Genomic DNA, 24,437 nt, shown 5'->3' on the forward strand with positions numbered 1-24,437 from the left:
CTCTGAACAATAGCTCCTCAAGAAGGCCTTTCCTCACCCTCTATATCTAAGCGTATTTGCCAGGTCTACCCTCATAATACTGTCTCTCTATCATCGTTGTAACTTGGTTTGCTTATGATCAAATTTACCAGTCTTTTCCTCTACGATCTGTACTTTTTGTGTCTTAAAGATACTTTCTCTGCCTCTGAGGTTACTAAGGGATTCTCCTTTATTTCCATCTAAATGCTCTAGAGTTTTGTGTTTCAGACTTAGATCTTAAAATCACTAGAAACTAATTTTTGTGTATGCTGTGAGGTAGAGAGCCTCATTAGTTTCTATGTTGCTGTAACACATTACCAAAATCATAGGCTTTAAACAACACAAATTTATTTTATAGTCCTGGAGGTCAGTAGTCCAAAATCAGTCTGAGTGGGCTAAAATCATGGTGCTGGCCAGGCTGTGTTCCTTCTTTTAAAATTATTTTAATGTTATTTTTTATTTTATTTATCTACTTATTTAAATTTTTATTTTGCTGTGTTCCTTCTGGAAGCTCTAGGGGAGAACCCATTTCCTTGCTTTTTTTAACCTCTAGAAGCTGCCTGCATTCCTTGACCCGTGGTCCCACATCACTCCAGTCTCTGCTTCCATTGGCAACATCTCCTCTGACTCCTCTGCTTCCCTCTTTCCCATGTAAGGACCCTTGTGATTACACTGGGCCCACTGGAATAATCAGGATAATCTCCCATCTTAAGAGCTGATCCTTCATCACATAAGCAAAGTCCCTTCTGCTGTGTGGAAGCCAACACACTCACAGGTTCTGGGGATTAGGATGTGGACATCTTTGGGGGACCATTATTCTGCCTACCACAGGGTCTCATTTAATTTTCTTCCCTATCTCTCAGCTCATACACAGATTAGCTATCCTTTCCTCACTCATCTACAGCAGGGGCCGGCAAACTACACTCCTTAGGCAGAATCCAGCCCACCTACTGTTTTTGTAAATAAAGTTTTACCGGAACATGGCCATGCTCGTCCACATATCACAATGCATGTGTCTGCCTTTGCGCTACAACAGCAGTGCCGGGTGGTTGTGACAGACGCAGTATGGCCTGCAAAACCTAAACAGATCTACTGTCTGGCCCTTTACAGGAAAAACTTGCCAACCTGTGATCTACAGGTGGGGACCGCCTCCTATTAGCACCTCGTAAGCGCGCGGGTCTGTTCCTGAGCTCTCAGTGCCCTCCCACTAGCCTACTGCCAAGCCAGCACCACCGGCCTATTACTACAGCTTTGTAATAATTCTTGGTATGAAGGGAGGCGAGGCTCCCCTGCTTGTTCAAAGTGGACTTGGCTTCTTTACCTTGTGTTTGCCACTACTTGGTTGGTGTGCACCTCCCTCACTAGACCAGGTCTGTCTGGTTCACTGCTGTGTTCCTAACACCCTGTGCAGGGCCCGGCACACGGTACCTGCTTAATTCATATCTGCAGAACGAAGAGCAGTCCAATGTTAGCTCAGTCATCCTTGTTTTATAGCCGGAGGAACAGGCTCCAAGAGGGGAACCATCTTTGCCTGAGAAGATGCTTGTAAAGGCCTTAGAATACTCCCATTTGGGAATTCCCTGGCGGTCCAGTGGTTAGGACTTGGTGCTTTCACTCCCGAGGCCCTGGTTCGATCCCTGGATCCCTGGTCAGGGAACTAAGATCCCGCAAGCCACAGCCAAATTAAAAAACCCACAGCGTGGCCAAATTAAAACACAAACAAACAAAAAACCCTCCCATTTTATAGATAAGGCATCTGAGTTCAGAGAAGTGACAAGTTTGTCCAAGGCCCTGCGGCTCTTTAGTGGGTCAGGGCTGGCTCCAAAGCTTGGCCTTAAAATTTTTTTTACGCTACTGGTATACACCCCTTGTTCTTGCTTTTATGATTTAGCTTATCTTGGGAATACTTCCATGTCAGTACATGTAGAGCTGACTTTTTTCCCCTACAGCTACATCTTCCATTCTCTGGCTGTACTGTAAATTCCTTAGCTGGTCCCCTATTGATGGGCACTCGGGTTGTTTCGCATCTTTGGCCGCTGCCTTCGCACTGCAGTGAACACCTTACTCTTATACCTTTTTTTCACGTGCTTATCTATAGGATAAATTCCTAGAAGTGGAATCGTTGACATGAGCATGTGTGCATTTAAAATTTTTTATACATACACTCAATGGCCAAAGTGGAGGCACTCATTTAAACTCACGACAATAAGGAGAGCCTGTCTCGCCACACTCCTCAGCAGCACAGGATGCTAGCAGACATTTAACCTTTGCCATATGAAGAGGTGCGAAAAACCAGAGCCAGGGCTTTCAAACCACACCTCCAGGTCCATGGTTTGGGGCCCAGTGCTAACTCTGCGGGTGATGTTTTACCCTCCCAGAAACGAGTTCCTCCTGCTAAGTCTGAGCCCAGTGCGGGGGCCAACCTCCCTTCCGGCTACCTGGAAGAGGCAAGTCCATACAGCCTGGCTTAGAGATGCCACCTCTTTATTGACTGGGGCTGGCAGCATAAGGAGCCAGTGAGCCAAGGGGAGCGTTCACTCCCACTCCCCCGGGCTCTCGGCCTGGTGGTGGCTGTGTTGGTGAAGGAGTAGGAGGCGTCTCTGGCCAAACGCCTGGCCGCAGCTGGAGCAGCGATGCCGGGCGGTGCCCTGGCTGCCCGGTGCCGTCGGGAGGTCGTGACATAGGCGATGGGCGGCCAGTTTGGAGGGGAATGAAAAAGCCTTGGGGCAGTGCGGGCAAGGATAGGGGCGGGCGTCGGTGGCATGGTGCGTATGGCGGTGGGCCGCCAGCTTGGAGGGGTAGCAGAAGGACTTGGGGCAGTCGGGGCACGGGTAGGGGCGGGCGGGCGCGTGGGTCCAGAGATGGGCTGCCAGCTTGGAGCGGTGGCCGAAGGCCTTTGGGCAGTGCGGGCACGGGTGCGGACGGGCGCCGCTGTGCGTGAGGCGGTGGGCTGCCAGCTTGGAGGGGTAGGAGAAGGCCTTGGGGCAGTCGGGGCACGGGTGGGGGCGGGCGCCGCCGTGTGCCAACCGGTGCGTGGCCAGCTTGGACGGGTACGAGAAGGCCTTGTCACAGTCGGGGCAGCGGTGCGGGCGCTGGGGCGGGGGCCGCCGGCGGGGTCGGGAAGGCGCCCCCGCGGACGTGGCGGGCCCTGGAACCGACTGGCTGGGCTTCTGCGGCGAGCCCTGGTAGGGAGCTGGGGGACAGGAGGGTTGGTGGGCTCCAGGGAGCAGCCCTGAGTCTACACCAGGCTCCCCCTCGACCTTGATATTCTAGCGTATCTGGACACCTCAAGGGTCATACTGAGATTCCCCACATGGCATGTTCCTCCTTCTCACCCCCTGCCATGCATCATCCTAAGGGGCTCCAAAGGGTTACCTCGCTGGAACCCCAGAGCTACGGCTTCCCCAAAGCTACTAAAGTGTCCGTTTCTAGTATCTTCCCAAGTGATCACCCTGAAATCCTGCATGTCATCTCCCCTAGAAATGAGGGGTCCCCCCAAGACAACCTGGAGGATTCCCCAGAACTTGGCGTTCTTGGGGATCCGAAATGGTTATCACCCTGGGCCTTCAAAACTTCACCCTGAGATTCCCTCAACATATGATTCTCTTGACCCCAGTTCCTGGAGAATGCCCCCTACTCACAGGTGGAGCCGCCCTCACCTTCTCCTTTGCTCACAGGCTCCTTGCCAGTGGGACTAGGATCGGTGCCCCGGGCCGATGCAGACTCAGCATCTCGCTCCAGCATCTTGCCGACCCAGAAACCTAGAGGGAGGGCCTAGGGTGGGAGAGGGGGCGACGCCGGTGTTTATCAGGCTGTTGGGGAAAGTGCTGAGAGCCTAATAATCAGGGGTCAGTATGTTTAGGCTCTATTTAAGTCTGGGGTCCTATAAGGCGAGGGTGGGCGGAGCCTAAGGGCACAATGGGCGGGGTTATGCAAACCCGACCCAGAAGCAGTCTATTTGGAACTTAGTCTCAGCGTTTGAGCCTTCGAGCGGAGTGGGCGGGGCCTCTATAACTAACTCCCAGCCGCCCCAGAGCGCGGAGCAGGCGGGGCCTATGTCCAGAGTGGGCGGAACCGGCCGAGGAACCTAAGACGGGGATGGGTGGAGCTATACTAATAAGACCCAAAGTCGGTTGCTCAGCAACTCTGTCCCAGGGGAGGGGCCTACGAGCTCAGTGGGCGGGATTCACATCGAAGAGGTAGCTTTACCCGGCTCTTGGCTTAGTCTCAGTCCATTGACGCCGCGTGAACTGCCTTCTTCTTGTCACTACATTTCAACCCCTGCGTGGAGTTGGAGCCGTGGAGGGTAGAGGGGAGACCTGGAGGAAAACACAGAAAGAGCGTGGCTCGTGTGTTGCGATTCAGAGAACCCTAATGGACTTCTCCCTCGAGGTCCCAAGCGTCTGAGCCTCCACGCACCCCCTTGGGATCATGGCATTCGGGCACCAATGCACCCTCCCAAGGCTCAGGCGCCCATGCGCCCCTCCGGAACCTATGCATCAGGACCCTCCCTTGTTCCGGGAGTTCTGGCGATCAGCCCCCCCAATCTACTTCCCGAAGACCCTGGCGTCTGTGCCCGGACCGCTGCCCTCTCACCTGCGGGCGGCCCCTCCCTGGGGGCGGGGCTCCGCGCCCCTCCCTCGGGGGCCGCGGCCACTGCGGCGCTGCCTTCGGACTCTGCACCGCCCGGCGCGCGCCCTGCGACGGGAGGGCAGGCGAGGGAGCGCGCGCTAGCTGCTGGGCCCAGCCTCATTTCCATTCCCTCCTCCTCCGCCGGGCCGGTGGGGCGTTAGTTCGCATGCGCAGTCGCGGCCCGCGGAGGCTGCAGCGGGGGAGATGGCATGGAATGAGGGGGTGGGTGCGCAAGGCAAGCCAATTGGTGAGCAAAGCGCAGAGCTACAGGCCGAGGGACCAGAGGAAAGTGTGCCGAGGCTTGCAGGGCCTACGGTGGCTGACTGGGGTCAAGCACGTGCAGGAGCTAACACGGGGAAACCTAACTCAAGAGATCTCTGAGATAACTTCCCTTTTGTATGTCCCCGTTCTTTTCGAGAATTCCGCTCGGGGCTTGAGTTCCGTCTCCCGAATCAGTTTCAAGAGCCCGCTGCCTATTCTACCCCTCAAGGCACTGGCAAGTAAAGGCTAGCTATTTCCTCGAGAGCGGAAGGGAGCGGGACGGGTTCAGAGCGAGCTGATGCCCAGTAAAAGTCACGTTATTTGCACAGCGCCCGGCACTCTTCGCCGCTGGGTGATTCAGGATTCTCCGCCCCTCCCACCCCAATGCTACGGCCCTGGGGCCGGGAGGGCGGCGGGCTCCAGGTGCCCGGGACCCCTTGTTCCCCGCTGGAGCTCCTGGTGCCAGGCCCGGGGTGGCTTCCTTGGCATCCTTCCCCCGGGAAGTGACGGTGCACCTTCCCGCCCCGTACAGGAATGACCGTGAAGTGCCCATAAACCACCCCCGCCCGCACGGGTGGATCTTCAGTCTGATAATCCACAAGGTCTGGCGAACCCTGGGAGCCGTGGGAGTTATACGGAAGGATTATTTGGGCTCATTTCCCCACTCACTCCTCCCAGATGATTTTGAAGCTATATGCCAGACCTCATATTCCATAAAAATCTTTTTATTACACTTGGTTTGTTTCAGTCAGTACTCAAACAAGATCCACAAGTTGAATTTGTTTGCTTTGACTCTTCAGTGTCTTCATTGACATTTTAAAAGGTTCACTGGTTGCTGCGTGGGAAACGGATTACAGGGAGGTAGAGTGGAAGACAGAAGCCAGTGAGGTGGCTGTTATATGTTAATTATATTAGTAATTATTAAAAATTACTATTATAATAATATGATAATTATATTATTATATGATATCGATAATTATATGATAATTATATTATTAATTACAGCATCTGATATAGGTCAGAATCTGTCTTGAGTGTTTTATATATGTTCATTCATTTAATGCTGACAGCAGTTTTTCAAGAAGAGGCGCTACTATTATCTCCATTGTACAGAGATAAAAATGAGGCACTAAGACTTATCCAAGGTCACTCAGCCAGGAAATAGCAGGGCCAGGATTTGAACACTTGCAGCCTGACCCTGGAATCCATGTAATTTGCATCTATGCTTTGCTGCCTCTTTGACTGGGGCAGAGGGTGTGATGAGGGAAAAGTGGTCTGGTTGGAGAGGTTAATTCATCAGGGCTTAGTAATGAATTGGGAGGAAGTAGCAAGAGGAGGGAGTCACGGATGACGATGAAATAATGATAGCCACCTCCCTGAGAGCACAACACCTGAGAAATTGTTCTGTGCCAGGTGATCTCCCAAACTCTTTGCATGTGTGAACTCATTGGATCTTTATTTTTTTAATCGAAGTATAGTTGCTGACAATACTATATAAATCACATGTGTACAATCTAGCGACTCACAATTTATAAAGGTTATACTCCTTTATAGTTATTATAAAATGTTGGCTATGTTCCCCTGTTGTACAATATATCCTTGTAACTTATTTTATACCTAATAGTTTGTACCTCTTAATCTCTTACCCCTATCTTGCCCTCCCTCCCCGCACTGGACCCACTAGTTTGTTCTCTATATCTGTGAGTCTGCCTCTTTTTTGTTATATTCACTCGTTTGTTGTATTTTTCAGATTCCACATATAGGTGATATCCTACAGTATTTGTCTTTCTTTGTCTGACTTATTTCACTTAGCATAATGCCCTCCAAGTCCATCCATGTTGCTACAAGTGGCAAAATTTCATTCTTTTTTATGACTGAGTAGTATTCCACTGTATATATATACCACCTCTTCTTTACCCATTCATGTGATGGACACTTAGGTTGCTTCCGTATTTTGGCAATTGTAAATAATGCTGCTATGAACATTGGGGTGTGTGTATCTTTTTTTTTTTTTTTTTTTTCTTTTTTGGCTGTGCAGCATGTAGGATCTTAGTTCCCCGACCAGGGATTGAACCCGTGTCCCCTTCAGTGGAAGCTCAGAGTCTTAAGTACACTGGCGGTACACTGGACCGCCAGGGAAGTCACCACATGTATCTTTTCTTAGATCTTCACAGTGAGGGAGGAACTATTTTCAACCACAATTTACAGATGAGAAAAGAGAAGCCCAGAAGGGTTTAGTTTTGAGCCTGAGGTCACACATTTGGGAAGGGTGATGCCAGTTTCTAACTCTTAGGATATCTCGCAGCTGACTCTACAAAATCCCCAGAGGGTGTGCACGCCTTCAAGGGACAGGTAAGCATCTACCAATCCTGCAGAAACAATTAGGAATGGGCCCCAGGATGGAGAGGTCTTGTTTGCGGGACCCTCACAGTAAAGTGTGCCTCAGAGTCTCTTTTCCTGGCTTCTCACTCCCCTGAGCTCCTGGCAATCCCTGTACCTCTCCTTGTTTTAGCCCTGATGTCTGCACCTCTTTCCCCCACCAACCAGACTGAGGACTCAACTCTGGGTCTCCAGTTTCGCTCAGCTTGAGCCAGACATTCAGGAGACCTCAATGTGAGGAATAACTGAACAAAGTTCTCTCCTTGAGTCTGAGCTCTTCTTTCTGCCTGTTTCTCCCCTCTCTTGGTGTTTCCGTGTTCTGAGAGATTCTCTCCTTCTCCCTGTACATTTCTCCCCTCTCTAATGCTCCCTGCTCCCCACATCTCTTCCCACCTCCACGATCTTCTAGAATCTTCGAGTGTATCTAAGTGACCATATTTCTTTGACAGACACCCCATTTCAATTCTGTATTTCCCAATGTATCTCTGAAAGTCTCTCCAGATCTCTCTCTCTCTCTCTCTGATATCACTGAGTCTCAGCATCTTCCTTGTTTCTGAGTGGCTCCCTGAGTCTCTCCCCTGATAAAGCCCACCAGGAATATGCTAGAAGTCTGGCAAAGTTGGGTTTTATTGATTTGCTGTAGGTAAGGGTAGAGGACTGCAGAGGGAGTACTGGCTGTCTCCCCAAACACAGGGAGAGTTACAGTCTTCCCTTGGTATCCACAGGGGGTTAGTTCCGGGACCCCCATGGACACCAAAATTGACAAATGCGCAAGTCCCTTATATCAAATGGTGTGGTACAGTTGGCCTTCTGTATCTGTGACAAAGTGACTTAGATCCTCCAGACAAGAGCGGGATGCCCTATTCTCACTACTGGTATGATTCCAAAGAGCAAGCTTTCAGACAGCCCATGACTGGACATTGTCTCAACTCTAGGTCCTTGGGATAAATGAACAAAAGCCGTTTTTAGAGGTTCACATTCCAAGAGAAGTCAAATGATCCCCAACCTGATTTTACAAGACATCGTGGAAAAAAAAATTTTTTTTTAATGATTCTTCCTGGGAAGACATAAACATTCCTGATAAAATACTTAAGTGATGTTTTAAAATTTATTTATTTATTTATTTATTTTTGGCTGTGTTGGGTCTTCGTTTCTGTGCGAGGGCTTTCTCTAGTTGCGGCGAGCGGGGGCCGCTCTTCATTGCGGTGCGCGGGCCTCTCACTATCGCGGCCTCTCTTGTTGCGGAGCACAGGCTCCAGACGCACAGGCTCAGTAGTTGTGGCTCACGGGCCTAGTTGCTCCGCGGCATGTGGGATCTTCCCAGACCAGGGCTCGAACCCGTGTCCCCTGCACTGATCGGCAGGCAGATGCTCAACCACTGCGCCACCAGGGAAGCCCCTTAAGTGATTTTAAAATAAAGTTTAATGGGATAATCTGTTGTTCTGGGACCAGGCATTCAACCAACAGCCCCTCAAAACACTAATGACATTGAACCAAACTTTTTTTCTTTCTAACAATGAAGGTCCAACCACTTGCTTTTCCTATAAAATGGCCCTGGGGCTATGAGTGTATTGGGGTCTCTTGTTGGGTTTCTGCTTCTCCAGGGAGAGAAGTCTGTGCTTCTCCCACTGTGTCTCCCTCGCCCTTTGAGTGTCCCCCTGTTCTTTGTTTCTCTGGTTTTTTAAAATATTAATTTTTATTTTATATTGGAGTATAGTTGATTTACAATGTATTATTAGTTTCAGGTGCACAGCAAAGGGATTCAGTTATACATATGCACACATCCATTCTTTTTCAGATTCTTCTCCCATATAGGTTTTTACAAAATATTGAGTAGAATTCCCTGTGCTATACAGTAGGACCTTGTTGTTTATCTATTTTATATACAGTAGTGTGTGTATGTTAATCCCAAACTCCTAATTTATCCCACCCCACCCCCACCCCCACCTTTCCCCTTTGGTAACCATAAATTTGTTTTTGAAGTCTGTAAGTCTGTTTCTGTTTTGTAAATAAGTTCATTTGTATCTTTTTTTTTGTATCATTTTTTAACAGTCCACATATAAGTGATGTCATATGATATTTGTCTTTCTCTGTCTGACTTCCTTCACTTAGTATGATAATCTCTAGGTCCATCCATGTTGCTGCAAATGGCATTATTTCATTCTTTTTTATGGCTGAGTAATATTCCATTGTGTATATATATCACATCTTCTTTATCGGTTCCTCCATCAATGAACATTTAGGTTGCTTCCATGTCCTGGCTACTGTAAATAGTGTTGCTATGAACATTGGGGTGCAGGTATCTTTTCAAATTATAGTTTTGTCCGGATATATGCCCAGGAGTGGGATTGCTGGATCATATGGTAGCTCTATTTTTAGTTTTTTAAGGAACCTCCATGCTGTTCTCCATAGTGACTGTACCAGTTTACATTCCCACCAGCCTTTAGGAGGGTTCCCTTTTCTCCACACTCTCTCCAGCATTGTTTGTAGACTTTTTGATGATGGCCATTCTGACTGGTGGTGAGGTGATTGTTCTTTGTTCCTCTGGGTCTTCCTGTCTTCTCCGTCTCTAAAGTCTCCCTATCGGTCCCCAGCCTCGTTCCGCTCCGTCCCGCCCTCGGCCCCAGGCACTTGTGGCCCCTTTAAGGCGGGCCCCGCCCCTGCCCCCGCCCCGCCCCGCCCCTCTCCGCCCCTGCGGGGTTCAGCCTTGGGTGCGTTCGGCTTCCGCTGGCACCACTCAGTCTCCAGCCTCGGGCGCAATGGCGGGGTCTGCACTGAGGGTCGCTGGGCGGCAGCTCAGTCAATACAGCGAGTCTGGAGCCCCCATCCTCCTACGGCAGGTTCGCGGTGGCTGGACCGGGGAGCGAGATTACTGGATCCTGGGTGGCGGCAGGGGCGGAACTCCTGGGTCCTTTAAATCCAGAGAGATACCCGGGCCCTGATGCCTGGATCTTTGCAGAAAGGGGTGTAGGGCTAGACTCTTGCGTCCTTTAAAGGGGAGTGATCTGGGTCCCAGATCTGGGACCCCGATCTGGGCTTCGGGCTGGACTCTTGCTTCCATTACAGAAGAGGATGATGGGGACCCAGGTTTGGGGATGGATGAAAGTTGGGACTCATTGGTTCCGACGGAGTAAGGTGCTGGGGTCCCAGACTCCTGACTCCGGGCAGGGGGATTCCTGTAATGGCTGCTGACTTGGAGGTGCTGTCACGCGGAACCTCTTAGCCTCAGCATCCTGAACTGATAGAATTAAACAAATAACCGCTTTCTTTGAAACCTTCAGCCTTTAAGGACCAGTCACCTCAAGATCTCAACATCATGATCTTAGTTTCAATACAATTGTTCCTAGTCCTCTTTTCATTGCTTTTGGTGCTGCCTGTTGTTGAAGCAGTAGAAGCGGGAGATGCAATCGCTCTCGTTCTCAGTATTACAGGCATTTGTGCTTGTTTGGGGGGTCTATGCACGAAGGAGAAATGGACAGATGTGACTTTGAAGGACCTCCTGAATCAAACCTTGCCCTGAAAACCTTTGTGCTGTTGAGGTTCAGAACTGAGTTTTGGTGTCTGAAAGTTCCCAAGAAACAGTAAATAGGGTAGTTTCATAGTCTTGGCTTCCCTATAAATAGGAACAAACTGATATACTATATTAAATGCAAAACAAAACGTTTTCTTCACAACAAATAATGCACTGAAAAATGCCGTCTGTAATTTGCATTTGCTAGTTAGAAAGAAGGTCAAAGAAGTGAGAAGGCTGAACTTTGCAAAAGTAATATTTCACAGTTTAAGAATTCTCAATAGGAAGAAGAAAACTCTTGCCCAGAATCCTAGGAAATTGCCACTGTATCACTGCCTTCTGCATCACTGAGGAGTCTTTTCTCCATATTTTTAATGGATTTTTGTTTTGTTATCTCCCAAGTTAATATTGTACCTAGATATTAAATACAGTTGGTCAAAAATTAAAACTTATCTCTTGGTGGGGGAAAAAGTTTAGAAAATGTATTCGTTGTATCTAACGTTGAAATGGAGAAAAGATTTAATGGAAAAAAATATTTTATATTGACATTGAAATGGAGAAGAGATTTAATGTTTAACAAAAACAAAAACAAAATTTATATTGACGGGTAACATCTCCATGGTGAGAAGTACTATATTAAATATAAACCCATTAAGTAAAAAAAAGGGGGGGGGGCAGGGACTTCTGCTTCTGTATCTCAGGAAGAGAATCGAGTTGAGGCCTGGACTCCTGGGTCCACAGTAAGGGGGGATCTGAATCTGTGCTCTCACCTGTCCCCACCCCCTTTCCAGATGTTTGAGCCCAAGAGCTGCACCTACACTTACCTCCTGGGTGACAGAGAGTCCCGAGAGGCCATTCTGATCGACCCGGTTCTGGAGACAGCGCATCGGGATGCCCAGTTGGTCAAGGAGCTGGGGCTACGGCTGCTGTATGCTGGTCCGTTTGGGGGCCGGGCTCCTGGGCCTGAGGGGGCGGGACCGTAGAGTGGAGTGGGAAGCTAGGACCGGGACTCCTGGGTCTGAGGGAGGAGGGGGCTGGGGGCTGGGAATCCTGCGTCCTCTCAGTGCCCTCCTGGACCTGGCTCTCCTCTCTCTCCCAGTGAATACCCACTGCCATGCGGACCACATTACCGGCTCCGGGCTGCTCCGGTCCCTCCTCCCCGGCTGCCAGTCTGTCATCTCCCGCCTTAGTGGGGCCCAGGCTGACATTCACATTGAGGATGGAGACCCCATCCACTTCGGGCGCTTCGTGAGTTGGATGCTGGGTCCCCGAGAGGGTGGTGGCCTGGAGTTTTTGGACTAAAGGGAAGAGGGGGTTGGGGGCCTGGACTCCTGAGTCCTGGGGTAGGAGGGGCCCCAGGCCTGGGTTCCTGATCCCTGAGTTTCTGTCTCAGTGGAGAAGGGCGCCATAAACCCAGGTGAAAAACTGAGCCAAGAGGCTCTGGGCAGGTGTGTCTCTGGCCCATCCCCTAAGTCAACAACATTTATGGCGTTTTCTATAACCTTGGGGCAACTCCTTTGTCCTGGAGTCTCATAAAATTTGACTGGGAGCTGGAATTACAAGGTCACTGCTGGCTGAGGGAGAGACCCAGCTCTGTCTTCCCAGAGCCACTGTTGGAGGAAGGTGCATGCAGTTGCCCAGAGCCGGGACTAGGGTGAGGCAAGAGAGGAATCCAGGACGCAACATTTAAGGAGGCGCTCATTCTCAGGGTGGTGCAAAGGCAGGGCTGGTACCTTCGAGTGGGCGCCTCCTTAAATGTTGCTCCCTATAGGAGCCTGCTTGCCTCACCCTAACCCCAGCCCTGCTATTGCCTCACACAGGAATGGTCTGAAGGTTCCTACCTCCTCTCCTTTCTTTGCCACAAGCAGAATCAGCAGGTTTCCGGCCAGAATTTCAACCCAGGGCAATATGATGGGTGAGGAGGGTGCTAGGTTGCCCTCAGAGGGAGGGGAAACAGCTGGCAGGACTTTTTTCTCATCAAAGTTGCTAAAGACTTAGAGAGTTTGGCTGGCTTTGGGGCCAGTATGTCACTTGGACTTGGCCTTCAAGTTAGAAGGTTTTGCTAAACGAGACCAATTAAACTGAGTCAGATTGTTTTGTGGAAATAAAGGCTGGGTGTGGGATCCAGAGGGTTTGGCTCCACTGGTTACAGCCTCTTTATTTCAAGCCTTTTTCTGGAAGCAGGTAAAAAAGAAAATGCATTGTACATTTAGGTACACTGTACATAATAAGCAGGTGCTAACAAGCATTTCTTGGGTTGAGAAGCCTTAGAGGTGTTAGAAATGGTTGGAGTTTTGTGTCAAGAAGAGCCCTTTGTTAAACTGGATGAGTGATGTTTTCAATGAATCAACATGGGCTTAGCTGTGGAAGATTTAGCTTTAGTGCTTGGGTTATTTATTTATTTATTTATTTTAAAAATTTATTTATTTGTTTTTGGCTGCATTGGGTCGTTGGGTCTTCGTTGCTGTGCGTGGGCTTTCTCTTGTTGCGTCGAGCAGGGGCTTCTCTTGTTGCGGAGCACAGGCTCTAGGTGCATGGGCTTCAGTAGTTGCAGCACGTGAGCTCAGTAGTTGTGGCTCGCGGGCTCTAGAGCACAGGCTCAGTAGTTGTGGCGCACGGGCTTAGTTGCTCTGCAGCATGTGGGATCTCCCTGGACCAGGGCTTGAACCCGTGTCCCCTGCATTGGCAGGCTGATTCTTAACCACTGCGCCACCAGAGAAGTCCCTGCTTGGTTTTTTTAAACAGCTTTATTGGTATAATTCACAAACCATCCAGCTCACCCACTTAAAGTGTACTTACTATTCAGTGACTTAGTATATTCAGAGTTGTACATCCATCATCACAATTCATTTTAGAATATTTTCATCACTCCAGAAAGAAACCCCACACCCCTTAGCTCTCACCCCAGTGTGCCCCTCTTTCACTCTACTAACCACTAACCTATTTTCTGTCTCTATAGATCTGCCTATTCTGTACATTGCATAGAAATATGGTATCATACTATGTGTGGTCTTTGTGACTGGCTTTTGTCACTGACCATAATGTTTTCAAAGTTCATCCATGTTGTAACATGTATCAGTGTTTCATTTCTTTTTATATCAGTGTTTCATTTCTTTTTATTGCTGAATAATATTCCGTTGTATGGATATATCACATTTTATTTTTTCATTCATCAGTCGATGGATGTTTGAATTGCTTCCACTTTTGGCTATTATGAATTATGCCACTATGAATATTCATGCGCAAGTTTTTGTGTGGATGTATGTTTTCATCTCTCTTGGGTATATACTTAGGATGGAATTACAGGATCATATGATAACTCTGTTTAACAATTTGAGGAAGTGCCAAACTGCTATCAAAAACTGTTATCCAAAGCGTCTATACCATTTTATGTTCCCATAACCAGTTGTGTGAGGGTTCCAGTTCCTCTACATCCTTGTTAGCACTTGTTATTATCTGTCTTTATGATTGTTCAGCATTTTGTTTGGTTTTCGTCTGAGTTCTTTATAAACCTTTGGAGATGGGCACTTTTTTTCCCTCTCATTTTCCTCCTCCCACTTAAAAAATTTGAATTGTAACATGCATATTATACAGTAAAAGGGGCACATATTGCACATGTACAGCTTGGTAAATTTTAACATATGTCTGTACTTGAGTATCCACCGCCCAGATCTAGATCCAGAACATGCCCATCGCCCCAGAAGTCTTCCTTGTCCCTCTTCCTGGCCATTGACAGCCCCACCAAGGGACCGTTCTGCTGACTTATTTAATCTTAGATTAGTTCTGCCTGTTCTGGACCTTATAAACAGGAACCAGTGTGTACTCTTATGTCTGCTTCTTTCACTCTACCTACTATTGTATATAATTGTAGTTCTTTCCTTTTTTGCTGTATAGCAGTGGTTGGCCAACTTTTTCTGTAAAGGACCAGATGGTAAATATTTTCAGTTTTGCAGGCCATGTGGTCCCTGTTGTAACTACTTAATTTTCCTATTGGTGTGAAAGCAGCTACAGACAGTGCATGCATGAATAAGCATGGCTGGGCTCCAGTAAAACTGTATTTATGGCCACTGAAAATTTAATTTCAATAATTTTCATGTGGCATGAAATGTCATTCTTATAAAAGCAGATGGCAGGCCAAATTTGGTGTACCGACCATAGTTTGCCAACCCCTGATGTAGAGCATTTCACTGTGTGAATTGATGACAATTTATATCCATTCTCCTTTTGATGGTTGATTCTAGTTTGGGGCTATTATGAATAATGCTACTCTGAAGATTCTTGTACAAATCTCTTGGTGGACATTACTCTCAATTCCAGGGAGTGGGTTTGCTGAGTCTTAGAACTGACACATATTTAACTTTAGCAGAAACTGCCAAACAGCTTATTTTTTTTAAAATAAATTTATTTATTTTATTTATTTATTTTTGGCTGTGTTGGGTCTTCGTTGCTGGGCACGGGCTTTCTCTAGTTGCAGCGAGCGGGGGCTACTCTCCGTTGCGGTGCATGGGCTTCTCATTGCAGTGGCTTCTCTTGTTGCGGAGCATGGGCTCTAGGCACGTGGGCTTCAGTAGTTGTGGCACGTGGGCTCACTAGTTGTGGCTCGCGGGCTCTAGAGCGCCGGCTCAGTAGTTGTGGCGCACGGGCTTAGTTACTCCGCGGCATGTGGGATCTTCCCGGACCAGGGCTCAAACCCGTGTCCCCTGCATTGGCAGGTGGATTCTTAACCACTGCGCCACCAAGGAAGCCCCAAACAGCTTTTTGAATTGGTTGTACATTTTATATTCACAGTGGGCCAAATTTGTATGGTTTCACTGTAGAATGGATTTTCTGTTTTAATAAGCAATGATTGAGATTTGAACATTCTAGCTCCCATGAGGGTTGGCGGATTCTGAAAGTTAGTGTTGCCTGTTAAATATAGCGATATAGAGGGGGTGCTGCTCAAGATACTAATCCCAGGTCCCCAGGATTCCTTAACCCTCTTAAAAATTATGGAGGGCCCTGAAAAGCTTTTGTTTACCTGGGTTCTATCAAGCAATATTTACTGTATTAGTTACATGTCAATTATATCTCAATTTTAAAAAAGAAATGGGAAATTCCCTGGTGATCCAGTGGTTAGGACTCTGTGCTTTCACTGTGGAGGGCCTGGGTTCAGTCCCTGGTCAGGGAACTAAGATCCCACAAGCTGCACGGTGAGGCTAAAAAAAAAAAAGAAATAAAAAATAAGTATTTAGATATGCAAAACATATTTACTGTATCAGAAGTTGAAACTGAGACTTTTTTTAAAACACAAGAATCCACAAGCACACATTCCATCAGCTGTCAGAGTGATGACATCATCACAAGTCATGGAGCTTCTGGGAAAACTGCACTGAACTCTCAGGGGAGAATGAGAGTGAGAAAGGGCAAAAGACCTCTTCACACTATTATGAAAATAGTTTTGATCTTGCAGACCCTCAGGGTTCCCTCGACTACACCACTTGGAGAGCCATTCTTTTTACAAAATCTTTGTCACATCTAACGACATAGACAATAATTCTTAAATAGTTCTGAAATCCAGCCCATGTTCAAATTTCTCCAAGTGCTTAAGAATCATTTTTACAGCTGTTTTTATGAACCAGGACCTGATCGAGGTTCACACATGGCATTTGGCTGTTAGGTCTATTGAGTCTCTTTTAATCTAGAACAGTTTCATACCCTTTCTGCCCCATGACATTGACTTTTGAAGCTCCCAGCCTGTTGTCTTGCAGAATATCCCACTTTCTGGATGCGTCTGGTTGTTTCCTCCTGGTGTTATTTAACTTGTTCTTTGAAAACTTCTCTTTGCTGTTAACTGAAGTAGATTGCAGATATTTCTGTATTGGATGATAATAAATAACTTAATAATAGTTAACAAATACTGAGCGTTTTGTTTTTCACTTAGAATTGTGAGAAAGTGCATTTTCTCAGCATGTATCTCACAAAATTTTCAGAATCAAATATCACTTCCTGGCAGCAGGGAGAGGTGGGACCCGTGGCTAGTGTTGGGGTGTGTGCCCCATTTATGGAGGACACCCACTACATAATTCAAGTTGATTATTCATGCTTGGGAATGTAGTCTGTCTACTGTAGAGGCTTTTTTTTTTTTTTTTAATTAGAAGCTGCAAATATACATTTTTGAAAAATCTTCCAAATGTTAAGGGTAAACAACAAATTCAGACTTTTAATAACTGCTGAGCAGTCCAAACAAAACATTGCTATGGCTGAACCTGGTTCTTGAGCCTCCACTGTGTCTTTTCTGACAAATAGATCTCATTAAACCTTCCTAACCACATAGTGAGATCAGAAACATTGTCCCCATTTTACAGAGAAGGGAGTGCAGGGAGGGAAAGTGACTTGCCCAAAAGTTATACTGAGAAAGTAGCTGAGCGAGGAATTGAACCCAGGAGGCCTGGTGGTTCCACTAGATCAGTGTTTTTAGAATTTTAAAACATTATTATTTTTATAATATAGCAATTATTGTGTTGGGCATTTTTTTTTTTTTTTTTTTTTGCCTCATCACGCAGCTCATGGGATCTTAGTTCCCTGACCAGGGATCGAACCTGGGCCTATGGCAGTGAGAGCTTGGAGTCCTAACCACTGGACCGCCAGGGAATTCCCTGGGCATTTTTAAAATGCTTTACATACATGAAATAATTTAATCTTTATAATAGCCCTATGAAGTGGGGACAATTATTATGCCCATTTTACAAATGAGCAGAGAAGCCCAGAGAGGTGAAGTAACTTGCCCAAAGTCACACAACTAGTAATAGCAGAGCCAAAATTAGAATCCGTGTCACCTGGCTCCAGCGACTATTCCTAACCACTAATCCATGTGCCCTCACCAAGAGAGAAATATTTTACATCTGGATTCAGCACTGAAACCTCAGCTTCATGAAATACCACTTACCCTTCCTGTGTACAAGGCACACTGAGACTTCCCACTTTATCCCATTCCTCCCTACTCCACTCTTTATGTCTAGCCCACTTTTTTTTTTTTTGCTCATGGTTATGTCTGTGAGAGTCATCCATATTGTCGCGTATAGTTATAGTTTGTTCATTCTCATCCTGTGCCTCAGTTTCCTCATCTGTAGAATGGGAACAGGAGTGGTACTTACCTCATAAGGATGTGTGTGGCCTGAATGAGTTCAGTCATGTAAAGTGCTTAGAAGAGAGCCTGGTACAGGAAAAAGGGTAATCAATGCCAGGCTTCTAAAGAGTAGGTAAATCAGACTGATGGGAGAAGAGGAAATTGCAGGGGGCAAAGAGGTGTGGAGAAGTGTGCTATTTTCTGGAAATGACTCGGGTTCAGAGTAGCTGGGGAAAGGAGGATGTTATAGGACATGGGGCTGGAAAAGTGAGCAGGCACCAGAGCAGGGGCTGAGGAGCTGGTACCCTGCCCTAGGGGCAGTGGGAGCTGGGGAAGGGTTTTGAGCAGAGAGGGACAAAATTGGATCTGGGTGATAGAAAACCCCCCTCAGGGTCATGTAGGAGGTGGATTGGAGGCTGGTAGGCCAGGGAGGAGGCTGTCAGTTGGCCCAAGCAGGAGAGGCCTGAGATGGGCAGGATTATGGGGGTTGATAGAGGATAAATTCTAGATATTCCAGAGAAGAGAAAGATAAACAGGGAGGCTGATCATCAGCAAAGCCACTTGAGACACAGACTCAGTCACTAAGGGCCTAGGGGATCTTGATCTATGTGGCAAGCTGGATTGTGTTCAATTGATATTAAAATTTTGTTCAGTGTATACACATAAGACAATTATATATACCATATACCATTGACCCTTGAACAACCTAGGAAGTTAGGGGCACTGACCCTCCCCACAATCAAAAATTGGGGTATATCTTCCAGTTGGTCCTTCTATCTGCGGTCCTTCTATCTGTGGTTCCTCTGCATCCACAGATTCACCAAACCAGATCATGTAGTACTGTAGTATTTACTACTGAAAAAAATCTGTCTATATGTGGACTTGCACAGTTCAAACCCGTGTTACTCAAAGGTCAACTGTATATACTCTAACTACTGGTTGTTTACAACTGACGTCCTTCTGATTGGCCAATACCCATGCCATAACTATGGTTAAATATTTTGAACATTACTCCTGAATATCCACCCCCCTTTTTAGTTCAAAAGACTCCCATGCTTTTTGTTTAAAAAAAAAAAAATTCAGAGAGTATGGAAACATACAAAATAAAAAGTGAAAGATCATCCCTCTACTACCAAAAGGTAATGTTAATTTTCGGGGCCAGGGGATGTGATTTTTCCCACAAGATTTTGCAAGATTTGTGATTTTGCTTTGCACTTGTTTTGCATTGCCCATATATTTCTATTGTAGATGAGCTAGGAAGGTGTTTGGCAGAAAGTAACGGAAAAACCCATACAGTGGCTTAAATAAATAGTTTAATTTTTTTCTATAACAGGAAATTTGGAAGAAGGTAGTTATTCTCTTTGATTTGGCAGCACCATCATTTGTGGGATTCTCTTGGCTTTTTTTCTTCATGGTTGCAAGATGGCTGCTGCAGCTCCAGCCATCACACCTTGTGTTCAGAGCCAGATGAAGTGGAAAGGGCAGGGGCCAGTCCCTTTTATCAGGAAGGGAAAAGCTTTCCCAGAAATCCTCAGGAGACTTATCGAGATCTCATTGTCCAGAGAACTGTGCCAGAGGCCACCCAAGCTGTCAGGGAGGCTGGGAAAGTGCTTGGCGGGGCACACTGATGCCCCAGACCAAATTGGAGATCTGTGAGTGGGGAAGGTTAGAATGGATATTGGGTGTGGAAACAGTCTGCACATGGTGTCCTTCAACAATTAGCAGATGACTGACCTGGATGAGGATGCTAATTGGTGGGAGGGGCCTCTATTAAGAGAAGAGGAGTGATATGTGAGTGAGAACTAACCTTTTAAGTGATTGTTAGATCATTGGGATAAAAATTTTTTCTGACAGTTGCTTCCCTGAACTGAGCGTGGGAATTTAGATAATCAGGGCTCCCTGGATGGTGTTTTTGTGCTCATGTGTCAGGGGTTCTTAACCGCAGAGTCTTTTTTTAAAAATAAATTTATTTATTATTTATTTATTTATGGCTGCATTGGGTCTCTGTTGCTGCCGCCCGGGGCTTTCTCTAGTTGCAGCCAGCGGGGGCTGCTCTTCGTTGTGGAGTACGGGCTTCTCACTGCGGTGGCTTCTCTTATTGTGGAGCACAGGCTCTAGGCATGGGCTTCAGTAGTTGTGGCACGCGGGCTCAGTAGTTGTGGCGCACAGGCGTAGTTGCTCCGTGGCATGTGAGATCTTCCCAGACCAGGGCTCGAACCCATGTCCCCTGCATTGGCAGGCGGATTCTTAACCTCTGCGCCATCAGGGAAACCCAACCACAGAGTCTTAGAAGTGACTTTGAGGGGTCAGAAAGTATGTGCATCTGCGATGTTGCTAAGCTGCCCTCTAAAACGGCTATACTGAGTTGTACTCACGTCCCAGGGGATGAAAGGGTTTGCCTCAAGCACCCTAAGCAACTCTGACAACTGCCAATCTGTTAGGTGAAAAATAGGGGTTTTAGATCTCTCCTTCCCTTCCTTTCTTTTAAGGAAGATCAAACATCAGATGTTTTTTGACTATTTGTTCCCTCTACCATGAATTTCCTGGTTTTTTCTTTTGCCCATTTTTCTTTGGGGGTTCTTATTGATGCTTAGGGGCTGTTTATATATTATGACTATTCACACTTTTTAATACTTTCTTATACATGCTGCTAATGTTGTCTCTGAGTTTTTTTGTCTTGTCACTCTGATTTTTGTCTTTTTCTGTAATGAAGTTAAACTATGTGGTCACATCTGTTCCTGTTTTTCCTTATGGCCTCTGAATTTCCTATCATGCTTAGAAAAACCTTTTTTACCTCAAGATTTTATATATATAAATATATATGTATTTATAAATATATATATTCTTTTATATTTCCTTCTAGAATTTTTTGGGTTTTCTATGTTTAGATCTTTCGTTTATCGTGAATTTTGTGTTTTATTTTTGATTCTAAAATGACGTGTTTTAAAAATACATAAATAAATAAAATGACATGTTTACTGTAAAAAAAAGAATATAGGAAAAGGCTAAAGAAAAAAAATATTTTGAGTTAATGAGTAAATTTATTTTTAAGAGATGACATTGTACAAGTTGCTTTGTAACCTGTTTTTTGCACTTACTGGATAGTAAATATCTTTTCATGCCATTAAATGTTTGTGTATAGCATCACTGAATTTTATTTCAATGACAATTTTAAATGACTGTTTAGTATTCCATATTTATATTAGTGTGCTTATCTTTTTCTTACTGATTTATAAGATCTGTTTGTACATAAAGTACGCTACTATGTGGTGTATTTGTGTTACAAATATATTTTGCCACCATGTTGATTCCCTTTAAATTTTGTTTATGATGTTGCCATTCAGAAACACCAAATTTATTTATATTCAAACCACTGATCTTTCCCTTAATGATTTATGACTTTTGGGATGGATGTTCTTTTCTAACCAGAGATCATATATTTATTTGTATTTTTGTTGTTGTCACTGTTTTATGATTTTATTTTCTTGCTTGAAGTTTTTAATTCTTTGGGAGTTTACTCTGGAGTGAGGTTTGAGTCCGGGATCTAACTTCAGATTTTTTTAATCGAAAAGAGGTTATCTAGATGTGACCCTGGGATGGGATGGGGTGGGGGGCTTCTGAGGCCAGCTTCACCATGAGAGTAAAGCCACAGCCTTATTGGTGACTCTTTGTACTCTCCTTCTCTGCCAGGCCTTGGAGACCCGGGCCAGCCCGGGCCACACCGCAGGCTGTGTCACCTTCGTCTTGGATGACCACAGCATGGCCTTCACTGGAGATACCCTGCTTATCCGAGGGTGTGGGCGGACAGACTTCCAGCAAGGTCATAGGCCCCTTTCCCCAGCCCGAGATCTTAGTATGGTTATATGGGTGCCAGGGTTTTAGGTGTCAGTTGCAATAATGAATGAATGAATGTTAGACTTTTAGGGGGTCAGGATTAGATTCAAGGAGTTTAGTGCTGGAGTGGAGGAGAGTTGGGTTCAGAGGTTAGTGGTTGGGGGACAGTTAAGAGTCAAGACTGTGTGTTAGTTATTTATTGCTGTAAAGCAAATCACCCCAGAACTTAGTGGCTTAAAACAATGATTAACATCATCTCACACAGGTTTTGAGAGTTAGGACTCTGGGAGAAGCTTAACTGGATGGTTCTTGCTCAGGGTCTTGCGTGAGGTTGCAACCAAGCTGCTGGCCAGGGCTGACTGAAGGCTTGACTGGGGCTGGAGGATCCACTTCCAAGGTGGCTCACTGACGTGGCCAGTGAGCTCTTGCTGGTTGTTGGCAGGAGGCCTCAGTTCCTCACAATGCAGACTTCTCCATAGGGCTGCTTGAGTGTCTTCACGACATGGCAGCTAGATTCTCCCAGAGGGAACAATCAGAGAGACAGACAGACAGAAGGCCTAATTTTTTTTTTTTTTTTAATGAGCTTGTCTCGGAAGTTAAACTCTGTTATTTCTGCCATATCCTATTTATTAGATGCAAGTCACTTAGTCCAGACCACTAAGTCAAGGCAAGGGGAATTATGTGTCACATTTTCAAGAGAAGAGTTTCAAAGTGTTCATGGGCATATTTTTAACCCCCCATAAGGGGTTTAGCTGGTGCGGGGAGGGGTGTGGAGTTTGATTCAGGGGTTTAGCTGCTGGGGGCAGTTAGATTTGGCAATTTAGCTGCTAGAAGGTTGCTAGATTCGGTGGTTTAATTGCTAGGAGGTGGTGTTACATTTGGGGTTTAGCTGCTGGGGGCAATTAGATTAAGGGGTTTCGCTGCGGGAAGGGTGTTTACTTTCACAATATCAGGGTATGAGATTTGAGTATGTGTGTGAATGTGAGGTGGACACTAAATTGGGAGGATTTAGCTGCCTTGCAGGAGGCGGGTGAGGCTGAACGAAAGAGAAGAGACAGAGCCACAGCAAGCTGGCCGTGGGTAACCAGATCCCCAGGCTGCCTCTTTCTTCCTCTTTCCTTATCTCTCCATCTTGGTCTCTTATCTTTTTCTCTTTGAGGCTCCTAATCTCCCATTTATCCATCCCCAACACAGTCATGAGATCGAAAGATTTAGGCTGAAAGGAAAGGTGGCAGAACGTTCCAGAGAGGTTTGTCCCTGTCCCAACTTAGGACTCAGAGCTTCTTGTCAGAACCATGGCTCTATCCTCCTCTTTGGCCTCATGTCTTCAGTTTCTTACCTTCCCGTCCACTTTCCCTGCCCAGAATCCTTTCTTGGCATCCCCAGAGTGAGGGCATTTGGTGCTTCAGGGTCATATCCCAACCTTGTTTACAGTCATGCTGAATTCTCACCATTTCCCAATTCTTTGCCTATGCTGTTCCACCTGCCTAGAATGCCCTCCCCTCTCCTTCTTTACCCAGTCAAGGGGCTACTGGCAGAAAATGAGGGAGACGGTTTAGCTACAGTGATTTTTATCCTCTCATCCTTTTCCTGAAAGGAAGGGATTTGGGAGCTTCTCTCATCCTGTTGCTCCACTGACCTCTGAGTTTTCCCTCCCCAGGCTGTGCTAAGACCTTATACCACTCAGTTCATGAAAAGATCTTCACACTTCCAGGAAACTGTCTGATCTACCCTGCTCATGATTACCACGGTGAGGGCTTCCTGGAGGAGGTGTGGGATTTACATAACTTACTATTTGAGAGGGAGCACCAAACCGCTGTGGCTTGCAGACTACAATTCCCAGGAACTCCTCTGGCCAAAAAGATCAAGTGCTTAGGTGTACTGAGTGTGGATGTAGAAACTACGATGCCTAGAATCCGGAAGGCCTAGGCTCTCCTGGGACTTCCTTATAGAACTTAGGGAACTGTGGGAAACTACATTTCCCATAGTGCCCATTGAGGAGGGAACGCAATCTGTTAGGCCTGGGCCGGAAAGGCACCCTGAGGCCTCCTGGGAAATGTAGTTCTGGGAGGCCCAAGGCACTGGATGGCTCAACATTCCTCCCCCTCTCTTGGCCACTAGGACTTACAGTATCCACTGTGGAGGAGGAGCGGACTCTAAACCCTCGGCTCACCCTCAGCTGTGAGGAGTTTGTCAAGGTCATGAGCAAACTGAACTTGCCCAAACCTCAGCAGATAGGTGAGCAGTTGCAGGGGAGGAGGGTGCTGGGGTCTGGATTCCTGGGTCTGAGGGAGAAGGCGCTGGGGATCTGGACTCCTGGGTCTGAGGGATGGAGGGGCCTCAGGGCCAGAACTCTAGTTTCCCAAAGAAGGACTATTAGGATTTCTGGGTCCCCAGTGGGGCATAGAGAGAGCGGGAGGGTCTGCCTGGGCCCCTTGGTTTCACCCTTAGCTTCTTCCTTTCAGACGTCGCTGTTCCAGCTAACATGCGCTGTGGGATCCAGACCCCCCCTTCCTGACCCTCAGGTGCTCAAATCCAGTTAATAATGCACTAGGTGGGGTGAGGGGAGTGGTGCCATCACCAGAGCCTCTCTTCTCTTCCCCTCCCTTACCAGCCTCTCAAGCTTCATAAATAAAAAAAAATATTTTTTTTCCCTCTGAATCTGACTTCTGTTTTCTGGGGGACCCAATGGGTTTC

The 24,437-nt window shown here is 46.7% G+C and overlaps 2 protein-coding genes and 2 pseudogenes across 2 annotated transcripts; 3 read left to right on the forward strand and 1 right to left on the reverse strand.

Annotated features, from left to right (window-relative positions):
- LOC132353967 (carcinoembryonic antigen-related cell adhesion molecule 1-like) overlaps positions 1-24,437 on the forward strand; it is a 902,477-nt pseudogene that overhangs the window by 728,692 nt on the left and 149,348 nt on the right.
- Positions 2,486-5,370, reverse strand: ZNF575 (zinc finger protein 575). The gene is made up of 4 exons (XM_059903565.1): positions 4,615-5,370; positions 4,228-4,337; positions 3,678-3,792; positions 2,486-3,211 (listed from the first exon to the last, which is right to left on the reverse strand). The coding sequence occupies exons 3-4, from the start codon at positions 3,760-3,762 to the stop codon at positions 2,553-2,555; spliced, it is 744 nt and encodes a 247-aa protein (XP_059759548.1). The 5' UTR covers positions 3,763-3,792; positions 4,228-4,337; positions 4,615-5,370; the 3' UTR covers positions 2,486-2,552.
- ETHE1 (ETHE1 persulfide dioxygenase) lies at positions 9,991-24,401 on the forward strand. The gene is made up of 7 exons (XM_059903563.1): positions 9,991-10,130; positions 11,593-11,737; positions 11,901-12,049; positions 21,597-21,726; positions 23,401-23,490; positions 23,862-23,978; positions 24,206-24,401. Exons 1-7 carry the CDS (start codon positions 10,050-10,052, stop codon positions 24,256-24,258), a joined length of 765 nt encoding a protein of 254 aa, XP_059759546.1. The 5' UTR covers positions 9,991-10,049; the 3' UTR covers positions 24,259-24,401.
- LOC132352861 (small integral membrane protein 30-like) lies at positions 10,607-10,775 on the forward strand (annotated as a pseudogene).

Source organism: Balaenoptera ricei, chromosome 19, assembly GCF_028023285.1.
Source record: "Balaenoptera ricei isolate mBalRic1 chromosome 19, mBalRic1.hap2, whole genome shotgun sequence".
In the NCBI taxonomy this organism is placed as follows: Eukaryota; Metazoa; Chordata; class Mammalia; order Artiodactyla; family Balaenopteridae; genus Balaenoptera; species Balaenoptera ricei.